Source organism: Podarcis erhardii (genome assembly GCF_964252035.2).
Source record: "Podarcis erhardii genome assembly, chromosome: 5".
In the NCBI taxonomy this organism is placed as follows: domain Eukaryota; kingdom Metazoa; phylum Chordata; class Lepidosauria; order Squamata; family Lacertidae; genus Podarcis; species Podarcis erhardii.
The window spans coordinates 59264836-59281520 of record NC_138509.1 but is presented as its reverse complement, the minus strand read 5'-3'; the positions used below and the strand labels follow the sequence as shown (position 1 = coordinate 59281520).

Here is a 16685-nt window from a genome sequence, read left to right as displayed (position 1 = left end):
GAAACTTGAAGAATTTGTTTTTTGCAAATTCCAGTTCAAACTGGTCTGATCTGGATTAATGTAATTATTCACAAACTTTCACACTTTTCTGAATGTTGCAACTCAATTTTCAGCAGTTTCAACAAGGGGTTGATTGGGTGTGTATTTTAATGTGAATCTGTGTGTTTTCATGCTGACTTAAAATCACATATAAACTGATGCAGAAATGAACTAAATTTTAAGATTGGCAAAATGAGAAACTGAAAGAAACTAAATTGTCATATTTGTTCATTCCTGGTTAATCGTGGCAAAATGCATTTAAAATGAATATTTTGAGAAAGAGTATATTAGAAAAAGTATTTTAAGAGAAAAAGCTTTTAAAATAAATATTTAAAAATTGGTTTTTATCTAACTAGCCCATCATTGCATACATGGAATGAGTTTTGTAAGTACAGTGGAGTTTTCCCTACACTCCAGTCTGCTCCCCCAACCCTCTGGGGCAGATTTGGGGGTGACATGGGGGAAGGAGAGAGGGAGGTATTCCATTGTACTTGCAGAAGTCATTCTGCACATTCACTATACTGTATAGCTGGATTCAATCCATATCTTTAAAATGTGAATTTTTGTGCAGGTTTTTAAAAAATATTTGTTGATCAATGCAAGAAAAAAAATGAATCCATGCAAAAGTGACACAGGTGAACACATGCAAAAGCAACATGGACTTCAATTGATTTGTCCATCGCTAGAGTATTGGACTTGAAAAAGAGACATTACACTTCAGAATTTCATCCACACTAGAACCCTTTTGAATTAAGGCATTGTTTTTCCACAGTTAGCAAGTTCCATATAGCGCTTATTATAGCACTATATTATCTGAAGATGCTGGTCCCTATGGCCAAGATTCTTCTATAATGTTTACTATGAAGTAGTAAGTCTCTTTCGGGGAAGGTTGCCTGTAACTTTATGAAGAAGCTTCCTCATTGTGTCTTCTGCCTCTAATTGCTTCCTATTCATGAAGGCAGCAGCAGTGTCGAAGATCTTCTTAATTAGTCTCTGTTATTGTGTGCGGGGTGCTTTCTTTTCATTTTTGAATTTTCTTTTCAATTGTAAAATAATGCTATTTCAGAAAATAAAAAACAAGAAGAAATCCATAGTTAAAACTCACCAGGGTACAAATAATTGACTAATTAAGGGGTAATGAAAAGACAGATTGTTGGTTGCACTGAACAATAAGAAAGCTTATAATTAAAGACACAGTAGCCGTAGTGCTTTGCTACTCCACATTGAATATTGCAATTGCATTTTATCTCTTAAAAACCAAACCAATCAGCTCTGCAAAAAGGCAACACAGACAACACAATCATTCCAACTGGTTGACTATGAGCTCATTTGAATTCTCCATAAAAATGACTGAATAAAGGATAGTAATTACACACTATAAACAGTCCAATCTCTGCTCAGCAGTGAACCTCAATGGGTGACTTCAGGTCGGTCACTATTACTCTGTTTAAACTACCTCACAGGGATGCTGTGAGGAAAAAATGGAGATGAAGACATTTGTAGTGTGCTTCCTTGATAGAAGGAACTAAATCTGTTGTTAACACTTCAATTGGTCTTAAGTATGGGAGCCAAGAATCTGTGGGGCTGAGGCAGAATGTAGAAGAATGTTTTGGGGATCCATCGCCTGCTACTCTCTGAAATACCAATTCAGTCCTCTGTTTTTTTGCCAGGTGGCTGAACTCTCTTGGGATGTTGTCCAGTCAAGGCATTGATGTAGTAATGCGACACTCGTTTTTTGACCATGGGCACAACCATCTTGTGGACCAGAACTTCAACCCTTTGCCGGTAGGTGTGCAACACCATGTTCCTTTCTGCATCTTTTGAATTTGTCTCATCACCAGTCTGTTCTTATTTGGTCTCTGCCACACCAGACTGCTTGGTTTCCTTATCTATTTGCTATAGGTATGCAGTGTGACCATGGCCTCTTGTTTTGCCCTATTCTCCACACCTCTTTTTACACACCCACCCACCCACCCACCCACCCACCCACACCATCCTTTTTGCAGTTGCTGTTCCAGAACAGCAGTTATTTTCTTAACCAATAAAGATATATGACATGTTGACCCCCACACACTACATTTTGTATTCACATATTTATTTATTACTACATTATTATATGCCATTTTTCCTCCAGAGAGCTCAAGGTAGCATAGGTAATTCTCCCTCTCCACATTTTATCCTCACAAAACCCCTGTGAGGTAAATTAGTCTGAGAGACAGACCCAAATGAGTTTCATGGCTGGGTGAGGTTTTGAACTCTGGTCTCCCAGGTCTGAGGCCGTATTCACACCACACATTTAAAGCACTATGATACAGTCAAGGCTTCCCTGCCAAGAATTCTAGGAGCTGTAGTTTGTTAAGGGTGCTGAGAGTTGGTACGAGGTCCCTATTCCCCTCACAGCAGTACAATTCTTTTGGTGGTTTTACAGGGAACTCTGGGAATTGTAGGTCTGTGAGGGAAACAGGAGCCTCCCAGCAACTCTCAGCTCCCAGAATTCTTTTTGGGGAAGACATACCTGTTTAAAGTGGTATCACAGTGCTTTGACTATATGGTGTGAATGTGGCCTTAGTCCAACTTTCTAACCACTAAACTACACTGCTTCTCCACTGTACTCCGATCATACTATACTATACTAGCTCTGTCCCCATCTACATTTCTGTGTCCCCATTTCAGGCCAGGGCTGGCTATCCCTTTCCCTGTTGTCAGATGTGCAACACAGCACCCACCCCTTTCTCTTATCTCTCTCCGCCTGTCCACTCGCAGTGTCTCTGCCATATCAGTCTCAGTTTTTCCTCTCTGCCTTTCCTGTTCCCAGTCAGTAAATCAGGGGATTTGTGCTTGACTTCTGTGCCCTTGACCTGTTCCTCAGACTCTTGGCTGCATCACAAAAAAGAAAGAAAGAAAGAAAAAGCTACGAGCAGCTGAAAATCCACTGCTCCTTGTGGCCTGTTTGAACTCGGCTTGAAAATACATTTTTCCAGATTGGTTTCTTTCAGTGCTAATAGGAGACATTAGTTAATGTCAAGCACAACATGTTGAAAGCAGATGGGGGCAGGATTACCTCTGGAGCTGGAACTTGGTCCACTGTGAAAGTCTCTGTGGGACCCTTGTGGGGTACACAAGAGCAAGAGAGTCAGGGGTTTCTTGGGGGGGTGCACAAGCAGGAGAAGGGAGGGGCAGGAGAGGAGTCTTAAGAGTCTTAAAAACATGCTGTAGTAACAACCAAAGTCAGGGCAGCCGGCTCCTTAGGGAAAGACTAAAGAGTCAGGAAAACGGAGCTGAACGCCGTTTAGATTTATAGGAACGAAGGTGAAAGGAGTTCACAACTTCACACAGCAGGGCAGTTCCCTCCAGTTTAATGCAAACCCGCTCATTTGTAGCTCTTCAAAAATGCTGAGGCCGTTGCTGTTCCAAGCGCTCCGGACTCTAATAAGGAAACCGTATGTAAAAGGTCTTTAAAAGTAGCAGGTTTTCTTTTCATCTTTTTTCAGTCTAATAAATTCTACACCTTGCAAGTGGAACTCTTGGCAGCGCCGAGAAGCTCTGGATCTCCTCGGCCAGGAATTTACAAGCCTGGTCCAGGGTACCAATCTGAGAGACACTGCCAGCAGGCCCCTGGAATGCAGCGGTGGGGATCTGGGAAGCAGAAGGGCTGCCACAAATGCGGAGTCCTGCCTGTAATGAGCTGTAGATTTTGCATTCTTCTGCAGCTGAGTCTTTGGGAGACTCTGGACTTCTTACAGTTGTCTCTCAGATAATCAGCTGTTGGTTCTGGCTCCTTCAGCCTCACATCTTCGGGCATCAGGAAAATGGATTAGAGAAGTCAAACCCCCCCCCCATTAAAAAAAAATAGGATTGTTGAGTTGGAGGTGACTGTGAGGGTCATCTAATACAACACCCTGTAATGCAGGAATCTTTTGCCCAATGTGGGGCTCAAATCCACAGCCCTTTGATTAAGAGTCCCATGCTCTACCAACTGAGTTATCCCAGGTTCTTTGGGTGGATCCACGGTACAAAAGGACATCATGTTTTTTCCAGTGAACAAGGTATGTTGGAAAAAGCAGGTTATCCTTAACCCCCAATTCATATTCTTCCCTTAAAAAGACTGAGAGGGGGAGCATTTCTTGGGGGCTTCTTTCTTCATCATGCCTTGGTCCAGAAGGGCAAAAAAAGGGGGGGCAAATTGGATCTGATATTTTAATGCTTTAATGAATTTGTCTTGTTCCTCCCCTAGAGGACTAGGTCAACAGGTGACTAATATATGAAATAAATAAATCTGTCTAATAACGAGGTGGAGGGGAAGAGGAAAGGAAATATAGCTTACAGATAACAATCAGCCTTCCATGAGACACATGCAGAAGAACAAGTGTTACATGGTCCCAAACCAAAATTACATATGCCATCAACTGAGCATGCAAATATAATATTTATTTGTGCTTTTATTTTGTATCTTTATCTTGTGAGCCATCCTGAGATCTTTGGATGAAGGACAGTATATACATTTAATAAATAAAATAACAATATAAGTCATTTTCTCTTAAGTCACTGCTATACCCGGTGACTGAGAGTATGGGGCCCCCAGAAGGGTCCAAGTCTTGCAGGGAGGTGTATGTGTGTGAGAGAGATGTAGGAGAGTTTCCTGGAGGATTTGCAAGTGCTTCAAGGTAGTCCTAATGTGGAACAGGACTCCCTCTTCTGTGCTATTTATCTTCAGGGCACTGCACTTTGAATGGCTGTCCTTCCATTTCTTTTTTGAAAAGCATCTCTCATTATACTTTTAGCCAATATCTTTCCTTTTTGCCCTCAGCAGGTGAGTTGCTAGAGGGTTTTTGTTTTTTTAAAAAAACCAGCAACAATAACAGCAAGGCCAGACTGAACCTGGGGTGAGGTGTGGCGGCCGCTCTTTTCCCGTGGGAGCTATCACTGAGATGAAAGCAGCCGTTTGGGCCTGTGTAGGGCTGCTGGGATGTGAAACCAAATCCTCCCTCTCGCTCGGTGACAAAGACTTTTCCACATGCTGCCTTTCCTTTGTGCAGACCCTTAGCTGCTGAGAGAAGCCGCGGCATCAATCACTGCCTTAGCCTGGCTGCCCATCAGCTGGCAACGAACTCAGGCTGGGCGCCCATTGCAAGAGCTCCGTTCCTTGGCTTTCCATGCCAAGGCCCATCCAGCTCAGTCAGAATGAAAGCTCCAGCTACAGAGATGCTCTGCCGAAGCAGATGCTCTGATAGCTGAGCTCATGTGGCTGAGTTCAGAGATCCAGGGATAATTCAACCTGCCAACATGAGTGTCTTTCAACTCTGCTGCTGCTCTGAAGATCAAAGATAAAAGACAGTGTCTTCAAATACCACCCATATTCTACGAGCAGAAAATATATAGTGCAGTGGGACAAAGTTTTCTGGTCCTGCTAGATAGAAAACTCACAAATCTGCACTTGCTACTTATGAGGAGTAAAAAGCTTGAACCAGGGGCCTTTGGATTGCCAGGAAGCTGGCCACTTGGCTATCCTAGAAACAGAAGGGGCCATGGTAGTATATCTTGCAGTGGGTACTGACTCAGTTACACCTGCATCTTGGGTCACAAAGGCTTTCTACACACACACATCCAGCTCTGTGGATGTAGAGAATGAAGTGGAAAGTGCCTTGCACAAAACAGCCATGGAGCCTTGATTGCCAGTGGCACTGAACTCAGTTCCCATCCACCCCCATGCTCTGGACTCTGTCAGGAAGAGGTGATGACAAGGTACAGCTCAGCTATTCCTCCAGCTGCTGCAAGAGCCTGGGAGACTCTCCGCTCCTACCCATCAGCCATCAGGGCAGGATCCAATTCCCGTCATGTCACAGTAATGCTTAAGACTCCATCCAAGGCAGTTCTGGGCTGATCAGCACAGCTTCAGGTTCTGTGGCACATCACACGGCCACTCATCCCACTGAACAGATTTCAGCATCTACCCAGACCCAGGAGAACTTGAAGGGTCAAAGTTGCTCTCTTATCTTCCTTCTCCTGTCATGTCATGGTTTGAGGGAAGGACTGTGGCCCAGTTGCAGGCAAAAGGGACTAGGTTCCACCTGTGCAACCTCAGGTAAGGCTGGGAGAAACCCTTGCCTGAAATCCTGGAGAGCCACCGCTGGTCACTATAGACAGTACTGAGCTAGATAGACCAATGGTTTGACTTAGGATAAGGCAAGTTCCAATGTTCTCATAAGGAACGGGTTCATCAATTAGCTGAGCAGCAGTACTAGACTGGATACTAATGTTCTATGCCAGAGGTTTTCAACCTCTTGGCCATTTTCAGCTCCCTTGACCAACTACCTTCTTTCTGCAGCACTCCTGTGGGGCTCAGGAACCTAGTTATGTCACCCCTTGCCTGCCAAGCTGGTAGCATCTCACCCTTTTTCAAACAACCTCCCTTGTGGAGTGTTCCCTCCTCCTCTCCTCTCCCTTCTCCCTGGGAGTCCTCCAGGCAACCGCTGTAGCCACCCCTGATCTCTGAGCTGCCTCAGTTCCTGGAAACTAGCAGCTCCTGGCCAGACCCTAAGGCACCATTGACCTGGGAAGCTTGTTGCCAGGGCTGCTGCAACTAACAGCTGTGCAAGCCTTTGGGAGGCAGAGATGTGAGAGGGCATCAGAGGAGTGAGGGAAAGAAAGATGGACAGAGGCCAGTGTTGCCCGTGGCACCCCTGACCATCATTCAAGGCATCCCAGGGTGCCACGGCACACTAGTCGAAAACCACCGGTCTATGCAACACCCTGTCCTGTGTCTAAGGGAAATGAAGGCCAACAGGTGCTTGAAAAGGAAAGTGTTAAGTGAGTTTCCAGGAAGAACATGGCAATGGCAGCCCTTGGGAGATACTCCCAGACTACTCTCAGCTTACTCCCAAAGGCTGCCTTTGGTCAGGGTCAGGCGTACTTCAAAGTTCCCCTAAAGTTGTCCTTGATCTGAAATTCTGTCTTCTCACACCCCTTGGGTGATATTGTTCACCACAAATACTTTCGGCCTTTTCTTTTAACACTCTCACAGCTCAGAATTGTGCTGCAGCTTCTGAAAATGAGTTCTAGGCAACTATTCTTTATAAAGAACAGAGTAACACACCCAGTAGGCACTTTGGCTGGGAGAAAACACCACACTGTTTGCCTCACACTTGCGTGCTAAGTGTGTGTTGTTCTCATACTTGTGGCTGATGGCACCCCTGTTGCTGCGCCTCATCTCATCTGCAGGCGTGAACATGCGTCTCTGGAAGGAACAGGACGTGAAGTGTGGAGAGCAGAACCACAAGTGACATTTAATGTTCTCCTCTGTTTGCCAATAATAGCTCTCAGAGGGCCGCGAGTGAAGGGACTATTATGCTGCTGCTACATGCCAGATTACAGCAACATTTATTCTCCATGTGGTTAGTGCACAATTTCACAGCCCGGCTGGCCTGGTTGTAAAGCTATACTGGGCCCCTGGGAATGTATCCTGTAATGGCTCTGCCAGGAGACAGGCAGGTCTGCTGAATAGGACTGCATGGCAGGTCATCTTATTGACACCATTCCCAACACCTTCTGCCTCGGGACATGTACCTGTGCAAGGAATCCCCAGGGAATCCCCACTGCAAAACTCCCTGCAGTGGTATAAACGAGACTAACGGTCACTCATTCTACAGCAGCGTAATCCAATATAGGGCAGAGCTTGTAGGTTTTTGGTAGTTATAGTGAAAGGGAGAATTTGAGCAGAAGATGCAACATGGGAGAACAATATTAAAAGTAGATCTCTGGCCTGTATTGAATGTGGTGTAATGACTCACCTGCTTTTATGTTTTTCTTTTTCTGTGGGGCAGGATTACTGGCTCTCCCTTCTCTACAAGCGACTTGTCGGGCCCAGGGTGCTCTCTGTGCACGTGGCCGGGCTGCAGAGGAAACCTCGCCTTGGCAGGGTGATCCGTGATAAACTGCGCATCTACGCTCATTGCACCAGCTACCACAAGTGAGTTGCCACATGCCGCAAGCACGGCTTCTTGGAACAGAGGTAGGGGCTGGGGCACTGGTGACTGGAAGACCCAAGAGGGTTAACTCAGCATGGGCTACACCCTCGGACGAAAATGTCGCGTGGCATGGAAGAGGAGGAGGATGATTTGCTACTGTCATCCCTTTTGCCTGAGGTTGCAGGGCAGGTTACAACAATAAAAACACAACATTAAAAACAATTCAAAACAACATCTCGGAAACAAAAGTGGGTCCCAAAACGTATACATCTCTAGTGTCAAAACCCAGAGGTGTTTTAACACTAGAGAGGTGCGTTCGCAGCCAAAAGCTATTTAATGATAGCGATACCTTCCTGCTCCATCCTTCTGAGCAGCTATGGCCCTGTCCCTGCCAAAGAGCAAGTCTCTTACTGACACTTGGTGTCCCAGGGACAATTAATACAGCAAGGGAGTAGCTCTTGTCTATAACTCACCTTTTGTCTACCCGCCCCCCAAAGGTTTAAGTTCTCCTCCTGCTGCAAGGAGGTTATAACAATTGTTTGGGGACCAGGATTTAAGGACCTGCTTCTCTTCCCCCTGCTGCCCCCGCAATCCCTGTGCACATATCTGCATCCTTACTTGCTCTGGTTGTGGCCGGGGTGGGTGGGGATTGGCTCTGGTGATGATAGGGAAGAGCAGCTATCTCTGGGACTAGGGTGAGTGCCTTTGCAGCCCAACTTTTATCAGGATGAGATCAAGAGAGTGCATTTTCCTCTAAAGGCCCCGGGGGTCTGGTTTCAGTTCCTCCCCCCCCCTCACTTGGGGCACCCAGCCTAGCTAGGGTTTCTGTGATAAGCCTTTTCAAAGCATCCTCCTCCGAGCGCAGGGCCTGGGAGTCCCCTGTGTGCACACAGGTCCCCATTGTTGCTTCCTCATTTCGGGCAGATGCTTTCAACAAGCTTCCCCCTCCAGGAGGGAGTCTTGGCCAGTGACTGACAGGTAACTGGCAACTGGGATAGGGACAGGTGGGAAAGGAAAGGCAGCAGGAGCGGGCACAGGTGGGCAGGTCATCCCATGCCCTGGGCATTTGGAAGAGAGACTGCTATTCACTCTCTCTGTCTTCTGTTTGGGGCATTTCTGGCTAAGCTCGCTGCAGAAGCATGAGTACTATAAAGAGCTTTAGACTCTAGAAATATGGTCTGAGAAAATAATATTTATAAAGCTCTGAGTGCCTCAGGTTATCTTTACAAAGATCCTGCAACAGAATTGTATTATTGTCCCCATATTACAGATGGGGTCCAAGGCTGAGAAGATAAGTGATTTGCCTAAGGCCACATAGTAAATTCATGCAGTTGAGGGGAGGTTTCAGCTGGGGATTCCCATCTCATGCTCTTAACCTTTCCACCATTTTTCAAACATTCCAAAAGGTGGGAGCTTCCTTCAGCAATGTAGCTTCCTTCTGCCCTGTAAATTGACCTGCTTTGACAGTCTTGATGCTGGTGGCGCTTCTCAGGGCCAGCTGCAAATTGTGGCTGATTCAGAGGGATTTGCTTAAAACTGCAAGTGCCTGTTGTCATGCATGTTGGCTGCAAAACACACATTAATGACTCTAGAGCCCACTTGACCATCTCATTGGTTAGAAATGCAAGAGCAGCCAGTTTGTTACACACCCACCCTTGAAGTGTTGAAGTGGCTGCCCCCATGGCTATATCAAAGAGCAGTGGACTTGAAAGGCTGTCTAGTCCAGCTCCCTGCTGCAAAGCAGACCCCTCCTTCCATCACCCAATCAGCCTATGCACTCTGGACCAGAAAATGCCACGTACATAGCACTGTCCTCGATCCTTTATCTTACTGGATTGGAACCACACTGAAGAATCCATCCCTAGGTAACATCACCCTGCGGTTACTTCAAATAATGGGATGCAACAGTTCCATTTTGTGCCCTGTCTTCACCCAGGCTAGATCGCTTGGCCAAGACATTTTAATAGCTCCACCTTACTGGAGAAATAGGGCTCTGTGTGTGCTGAGGAGTTCAGAGGAGCTGTGCATTGCACCCACATCATCACACTGGCCAGCTATTGCAGGATATGTCGGGGCCATTCTCTTGTCAAACTTTTCTTTGCAAAGGAGAGAGAAAAGGAAAGTGACGTGACAGGGCAACTTCCTGAATTGGAAGGGCAGGAAACATTTCATACTGTCATGAAAAAGGTCAAAAAGGTCAGCAGCTTCTACATAATATGGCCCCATCCTCCAGTTCCTTTGACTGGAGCGATTTTATCTTGGGATCTGTGGAGCAATAAGGGAAGTCCTCAACCTTGATACTAACAGGAGGTATCTAGGGAAGTGTGCGCACGACTGACCCTTAGCCACCTTGTCTCTGTCTCACACAGCCACAACTACGTCCGCGGCTCTATCACACTTTACATCATCAACCTGCACCGGTCCCGGAAGAAAATCAAGCTGGTGGGAACCCTTCGGGACAAGCTTGTCCATCAGTATGTGCTGCAGCCCTATGGGCAGGAAGGGCTACACTCTAGGTGAGCACTATCATCCTGGTAGGCATTGAAAAGTGGTATTAGAATCCAGCCTCTCCCGATTGACAAGAAAGACCACTGCTGCTAGAGTTCAGTGCCGGGGGCGGGGGGGAGCTACTGATGCAGGTATCAGGCTTGTGATGCTCCCCATCAATTCCCCATTCAGTACACGCACTACCTTTACAAGATGCTGAGCCTGCCTAAATTTGATGTAAATTGTACTCCCATCTTTTAGCTGACCAACAGTTGATCCCACAATAAATCTGTTAGCCTGTAAGGTAACGAAGGGATCCCCCTTTCATGGTCTTTTCCTGCAACAGGCTAATTTAGCTTCTCTAATGTCATTCAACTTTATATTACCATTGTAGTGCCAAGCAGTTCCTTTCCACCAACAATCCTCCCGTGATTGACCAGACCTTATGCCCTGTAACAGGACTAATTTGTAAATTGCTACACACACTCCATTTGTTTACTGTATTTGCCTTATAATCAATCAGGTCAGTGAAGCAACAGGCACCTAAAATGAAACGACATATACAGTAGGGTGTACTGGTACACATATCTTTAAGTGTCTGCCTGTATTAATTGGGGGAGGTGTGGGCAGGGTACACTGCAAAGCAGCAAAGAGAACACAATGTAATTGTCACCCCCAGGAAGATTCTCAGCTCTGATGGTCTAGAGCTTCATTTGACTTGCCCACTAGCATATTTGCTACTGTTATAGCTGCATAGTTTGTGCACTGGTGTCCGGTGGGAAAGTGTTGCCTGCTAGTATGGAATGAGTCTTACCACTCCCATGTGCCCCAGCCAGCCCTGGACCTTCACATGACATTGTCCTCAGAGTCCAGGCTCCTTCAACCCCTAGAGGTGCGAAGCTGGTGTGGCCACCCTCTTGAATATCAGTTTTCCTGCATCTTTCCCCCTAGCCACAAAAGACACCTGTGGCCATCTCAAAGCTGGGCCACGATCCCTTTGTGTCTAGGACCAGCCTTTCCCTTGTACTCCCCTAAGGTGGTTTTCTCATGCATTTGCTCTGTGTGTGCAGGTCAGTGCAGCTTAATGGGCAGCCGCTCACCATGGTGGACGACGGGACTCTGCCCACGCTGAAGCCTCGCCCCCTCCGCCCTGGCCGGACCCTGGTCATCCCACCGCTCACGATGAGCTTCTATGTGGTGAAGAACGTTAATGCCCTGGCCTGCCGATACCGGTAGCTCCACCCACCCCACTGCCAAGGACAGACCTGCTGGGCCTCGGGGTGGGGGCATCTGCTGCCAAGGGCTTCCTTCTCGGGTAGACTAGGCAGGTAGCACAGGGAAAGGAGACTGAAGAATCGCTATGGGTGCCCGCAAGCACTGGGCATCCTTGGATGGCGTGTGGTTATGATGTCAACAACACCATATGCAGTGGCTCCTCCATGATGAATTGGGAGAGAAAGAGGGGGGTTTCAAAGTCCCCACCTACCCTCTTACGGAAAAAGCATTAAGCCAGAGTCAAGAGGAATTGCCCAGCAAGCTGTCCCACTGAAGGATGGAGCACTGAGTTGCTGCTTCAGAAACTTGGAAGAGCACAGAAACTTGAACCTTCTGCAAAATGACAGATCCGGGGAAGCTGCCCAGAACATCCTGCCCTTGACAGCCTGGGAAACGTCTTAAACCCTGTGCAGAGATGATGATCATATAGTGGAGACATTGTGCCACCTTGTGGGCAGGCGGAAAGGCTTTATTTGCTGAACATATGCAAGGGCAAGGATGCAGAACTGATCAACAGGAAAAGCCTCAGAATCATCCTGGGCCCCTTCAGCTTTATTCCTTTGGGAGCTGCTCCCTCTGCTGGCAACTGGCAGTAGAACAAGCTATGCAGCTGTCAGGCGTGGGATGGAGCACACTGGCTATGCAAACAGAGGCAGTTGCACATGGCGCTACGAGGCATGTGTGCATGCAGGAGCCAGAAGAGCCTCTTACAGAAATAAGCAGCCAATTGAGCTGCAGGGGAAAGATGTGCAGCATATGTCCATCCGGATAAGACGAGCCACTGGGCTGTCTGCAGCTGTTTTGAGTCCTGTGGCATTGTGGGGTGGGGGAAGAAGAGGTTTGGTCTTGGCTACTGTCAAATTATGCTGCCTTCTGGGAGCATTTGCTGTAAATGTTAATTATTAAATTATATTTTCTGAAGAACTCTAAAAGATCCTTGGAACAGAGCTGGGGACAAGGGTCTCTGTTGGACCTTCTGGGGGATTTTCAGATATTTGAATACTGGGGTGCAAGGTTGGGGGAAATCACCATTCATAAACACAGCCACTTGAAAGTTGGTATAATATCCGTATCTGAGCATGCTTGAGCCTGGATTAGGGTCCTTCTACTCTCTGCGGTTTGCATGCAGCCTTTGCATGCAGCCAGGTGTCACACTTAGGACCAGATGGCAACCAGATTCTCTTATCAGCACCCCTGCCTCTGTTTTCTTGAGACCAGCACCATCCACACCCCTGGATCCAGCCTAGAGATCAAACCTGTTACACTCACAGAACCTTTGCCACCCTGGTGCCCTTCAGTTGTTCTGGACTACAACTCCCATCAGCCCCAGCCAGCCAGCCATGCTGACTGGTAGGAGTTGCAGGGAATGAACACACTGTATGATAATGTGCATTCAGTGTTGGATGCAGGCACCGTTTTGGGAGTGCTGTACACACAGCAGCATCCTCATGCTGCCCCAGAGTCACACGATTTGTCCATCTAAAGCGAGTTCTGATGGAATGGTTATAATCCATTTGGTGCCAAGAACGCACTTCTCAAGTGATTGCTGCACATATGTGGATACAGAGAGCGCTTTATCTGATCACATCCTAGTGAGGTAGACCTACTGACATTGCAGGGCTGTGCCGCTCCCCCTCACCATGTTTAACTTGTCTGTGGATGAATTAGGCAAAATAGGAAGTAGTACAATAACTTAGCTGCCTTGGTATATCAATATATATTCTCTGTATAACAACACAGTTTGCAGCACCCCCTCCCTCATATGACTATGATTTGTTTTTTCTTAAAAAAAAAAACTTCTGCAGAAGCACTACTTGAGGAAAGGGAAACAGAGAACATTGTTGCACACTAGTTTGAAAATGTGCCCACTTGTGTGTACAGACAGCATAGGTAGTCTTGCCACTTCAGATGACATTAGCAACTGTGTTTAGCATAGCAACTCAGAGTATTTAAAGGTGGAGGCTCTGCCTCCTAGATCATAGAATTGTAAAGTTGGAAAGAACCACAAGGTCATATCTTGGCAACCCAAGAAGGCAGCATTTTGAGATTTGGGCAGAATGTCCACATTTGCTCACAGGTGTCAGTCTTCACATTATATTCTGTTCCATTTTATGCTGTGAGTCACTAAGAATGAGCTTCAGCTTGTCCTCTCATGAGCAAGCATGCCAATCTCTGTCTGTACAATAAGAATTAGGGAAATGCTCATGCCTAGAGACACTCCATGTCCAGTTAAACAACCCCGCAACACTTGTTCATTGAGCTGAAGGTACCCAACTGATTTAAATCAAGTGGGATGGGGTAGAAATGGAACCCTTGCACTGCAAAATGAAACAGTCCCCTGTTCTGGCTTGTACAGTCGTACTGTGGTTTTCGAACAGCTTAGTTCTTGAACGTTTTGGCTCCCAAACGCCGCATACCTGGAAGTGACTGTTCCAGTGTGCGAACTATTTTTGGAAGCCAAACGTTCCTGCAGCCAATCAGAAGCCGCAGTTGGGTTTCCAAACATTTTGGAAGTTGAATGGACTTCTGGAATGGATTCCATTTAACTTCCAAGGTACAACTGTATTTGATTCCTAGAATGCAGGCATAGTAATCTGAGCAAGCTGTAGGATTTTTCCTGTGATTCACATCATGGTGTCCAGTAAGCAGCCTTTGGGCACATTACCTTGGTATCCACCCATCTCAGCCCTTTATTTAGAGAGGCTCATGCAGCTCTCTGTCGTGACTTGCTCCAACCCTCAAAATGGACTCTTCCTCAGGTCTTTACTTGCTTGGCTTCTACTGCAGAATTTGAGAAATGGCAGCAATGTCTGCCCTTGATCCAGAGCCCTTTGAAACCATAAACAGGGTTACTGCCTCCCTGCAGCTCTGTGCCCACTTGATAGCCATACAACACTTTGTGTTCAATTATTGTAAAAACAGCAACTGAGAAATTTATTACTAGTCGGAACAGCCCTTTTGGAAAATCCATTATCAGCCCCCTTCTGCAATTCTGCTGTTGCTTGTGCAAGACCCGTATCTTAGCACAGTGTGTGGACCCTTATGGGAATCACTTGGTTTATCTCAATATAGAACTGAATAAGCAAGAGAGCAATGCCAGGAAAAAATAGCCTTTATGTCTTTGTTTAGACAAGTATTGGATGTCATAGCAATGCCCTTGAATAGTCCACAGTTGGAACCCAAGGGAAATCTCTAATTTGTTTCCCCAAAGACACAGAGTGCCCATCTCAGGCCACCTTCGATCGCTCCCCTTGCAAAACACATTCTTTCCACTTGCGCTCAACTTTTGTCAAATGAAAATATTCCAATCGATTGATTCAAATTATATTTAAAACAATAGGAGGTCATCACAATCTAGCATAAAACAAAGGGAAATAAATACAACAAATGTCATAAGCCATCACAGTGTAAAACAATAACCTGAGAGAGGGGATGTCAATATAATACAACCAATGTGATAAACAATTTTAAAAAATCATAATTAGTACAAAGCAACTCAATTAAAACTTGGTGGTAAGAGTGCCATTTTAAGTGCTGGCTTAACTCCACCCCAGCCGATTAGTTGCCTAGATTTAAGTTTCTATCACATTAGTTTCAAATTTTGATTTGTAGTTAACTATCCGCCGTAATGAAACATATAAAAATAAAATAGAACTAATGATGACAACCAAGCTGTTTCAAATATAGCTGGTAAAAGATAGCTTGTGTTTGGGCTAATGCTTCTAAAAGAGATGGCTACTCTTCTCAGAATTGTAATAGTCTTGTAATGGTAAAAAGGTAAAGGACCCCTGAGAGTTAAGTCCAGTCGCGAACGACTCTGGGGTTGCAGCGCTCATCTCGCTTTACTGGCCAAGGGAGCTGACGTTTTTCTGCAGACAGTTTTTCTGGGTCATGTGGCCAGCATGACTAAACTGCTACCAGCGCACAGAAACACTGTTTACCTTCCTACTTGCACTTTGACATGCTTTCGAACTGCTAGGTGGACAGAAGCTGGGACCGAGCAATGGGAGCTCACCCCGTCACGGGGATTCGAACCTCCGACCTTCGGATCGGCAAGCCCTAGGCTCAGTGGTTTAGACCACAGCGCCACCCACCTCCCAGTCTTGTAATAAGTACCCAGCTATTTCTGTCTGATTGCTTATATCTGATGGTGCAGAGAGTAAATGGGAACCATATTGTTGTAGGCCACCCCAATCTCTGAGCAGTGTGAGATTCCAGGGCTTTCAGGCGCCTACCCAGGGTTAGTGTTTCCTTTTGGAATGAGGCACAGCAGAGACTATAGTGTCTTTAGGATATGTGGTTTATTAATGCATATATACAACCTCAGCCTGTGATAGAGGGGTTAACAGCATTAATACCCCAAAGTGTATTGTTTCTCCCATAGTCACAGCCCTGGATTCAAACAGATGTCAAACATTGCTCTCTGACCCTCTCTCCAGCTTGCTGCTTTACTTCTAGGTCACATTAATCCTACCTCTGCTCCAAACTCTGGCTTTTTTCTGTTGAGACTCATTTGCCATCTCACACCGAGCCCCTTAATGGTTTATCACCCAGGCTATCACTTCACCAGGAAGCTAGCTTGGCTATTCCACCAATCAGAAGCCTTGATTAAATTCTAACACTTGCTGGATCCAGGGATCAGAGGGGTCTGGCACACATCTTAACACCCCAAACTCATAACAATATGCATTCACTGTTATTGCAATGTGTATATTTTTGCTTCGTTTCATTGGTGGAAGAGAACTTTGCTGTTATGCCGAAGTCTTCACAATAAATATACATTTTGAGATACGACTTTATGGAAGACCTGAAAGAAGTCCACCATATGGCAGTCAGAGAAGGAGAGGTGCCAGACATGACAGGCACCAAGGGAGAAAAAGAAGCCATTTAAGGAAGCAGGAGAGGGCTGATATTATTACC

The 16685-nt window shown here is 46.1% G+C and overlaps 1 protein-coding gene across 1 annotated transcript in view; it reads left to right on the top strand.

Moving 5' to 3' along the window:
* The window catches only part of HPSE2 (heparanase 2 (inactive)), a 121921-nt gene extending 109232 nt beyond the window's left edge, over window positions 1-12689 (top strand). The window contains exons 9-12 of the mRNA XM_081863488.1: window positions 1710-1824; window positions 7860-8005; window positions 10373-10519; window positions 11561-12689. Of these exons, the coding sequence (XP_081719614.1) occupies window positions 1710-1824; window positions 7860-8005; window positions 10373-10519; window positions 11561-11726 (574 nt within the window). The 3' untranslated portion in view covers window positions 11727-12689. The remainder of the gene's footprint in view (window positions 1-1709; window positions 1825-7859; window positions 8006-10372; window positions 10520-11560) is intronic.
* Window positions 12690-16685: the final 3996 nt, after the last annotated feature.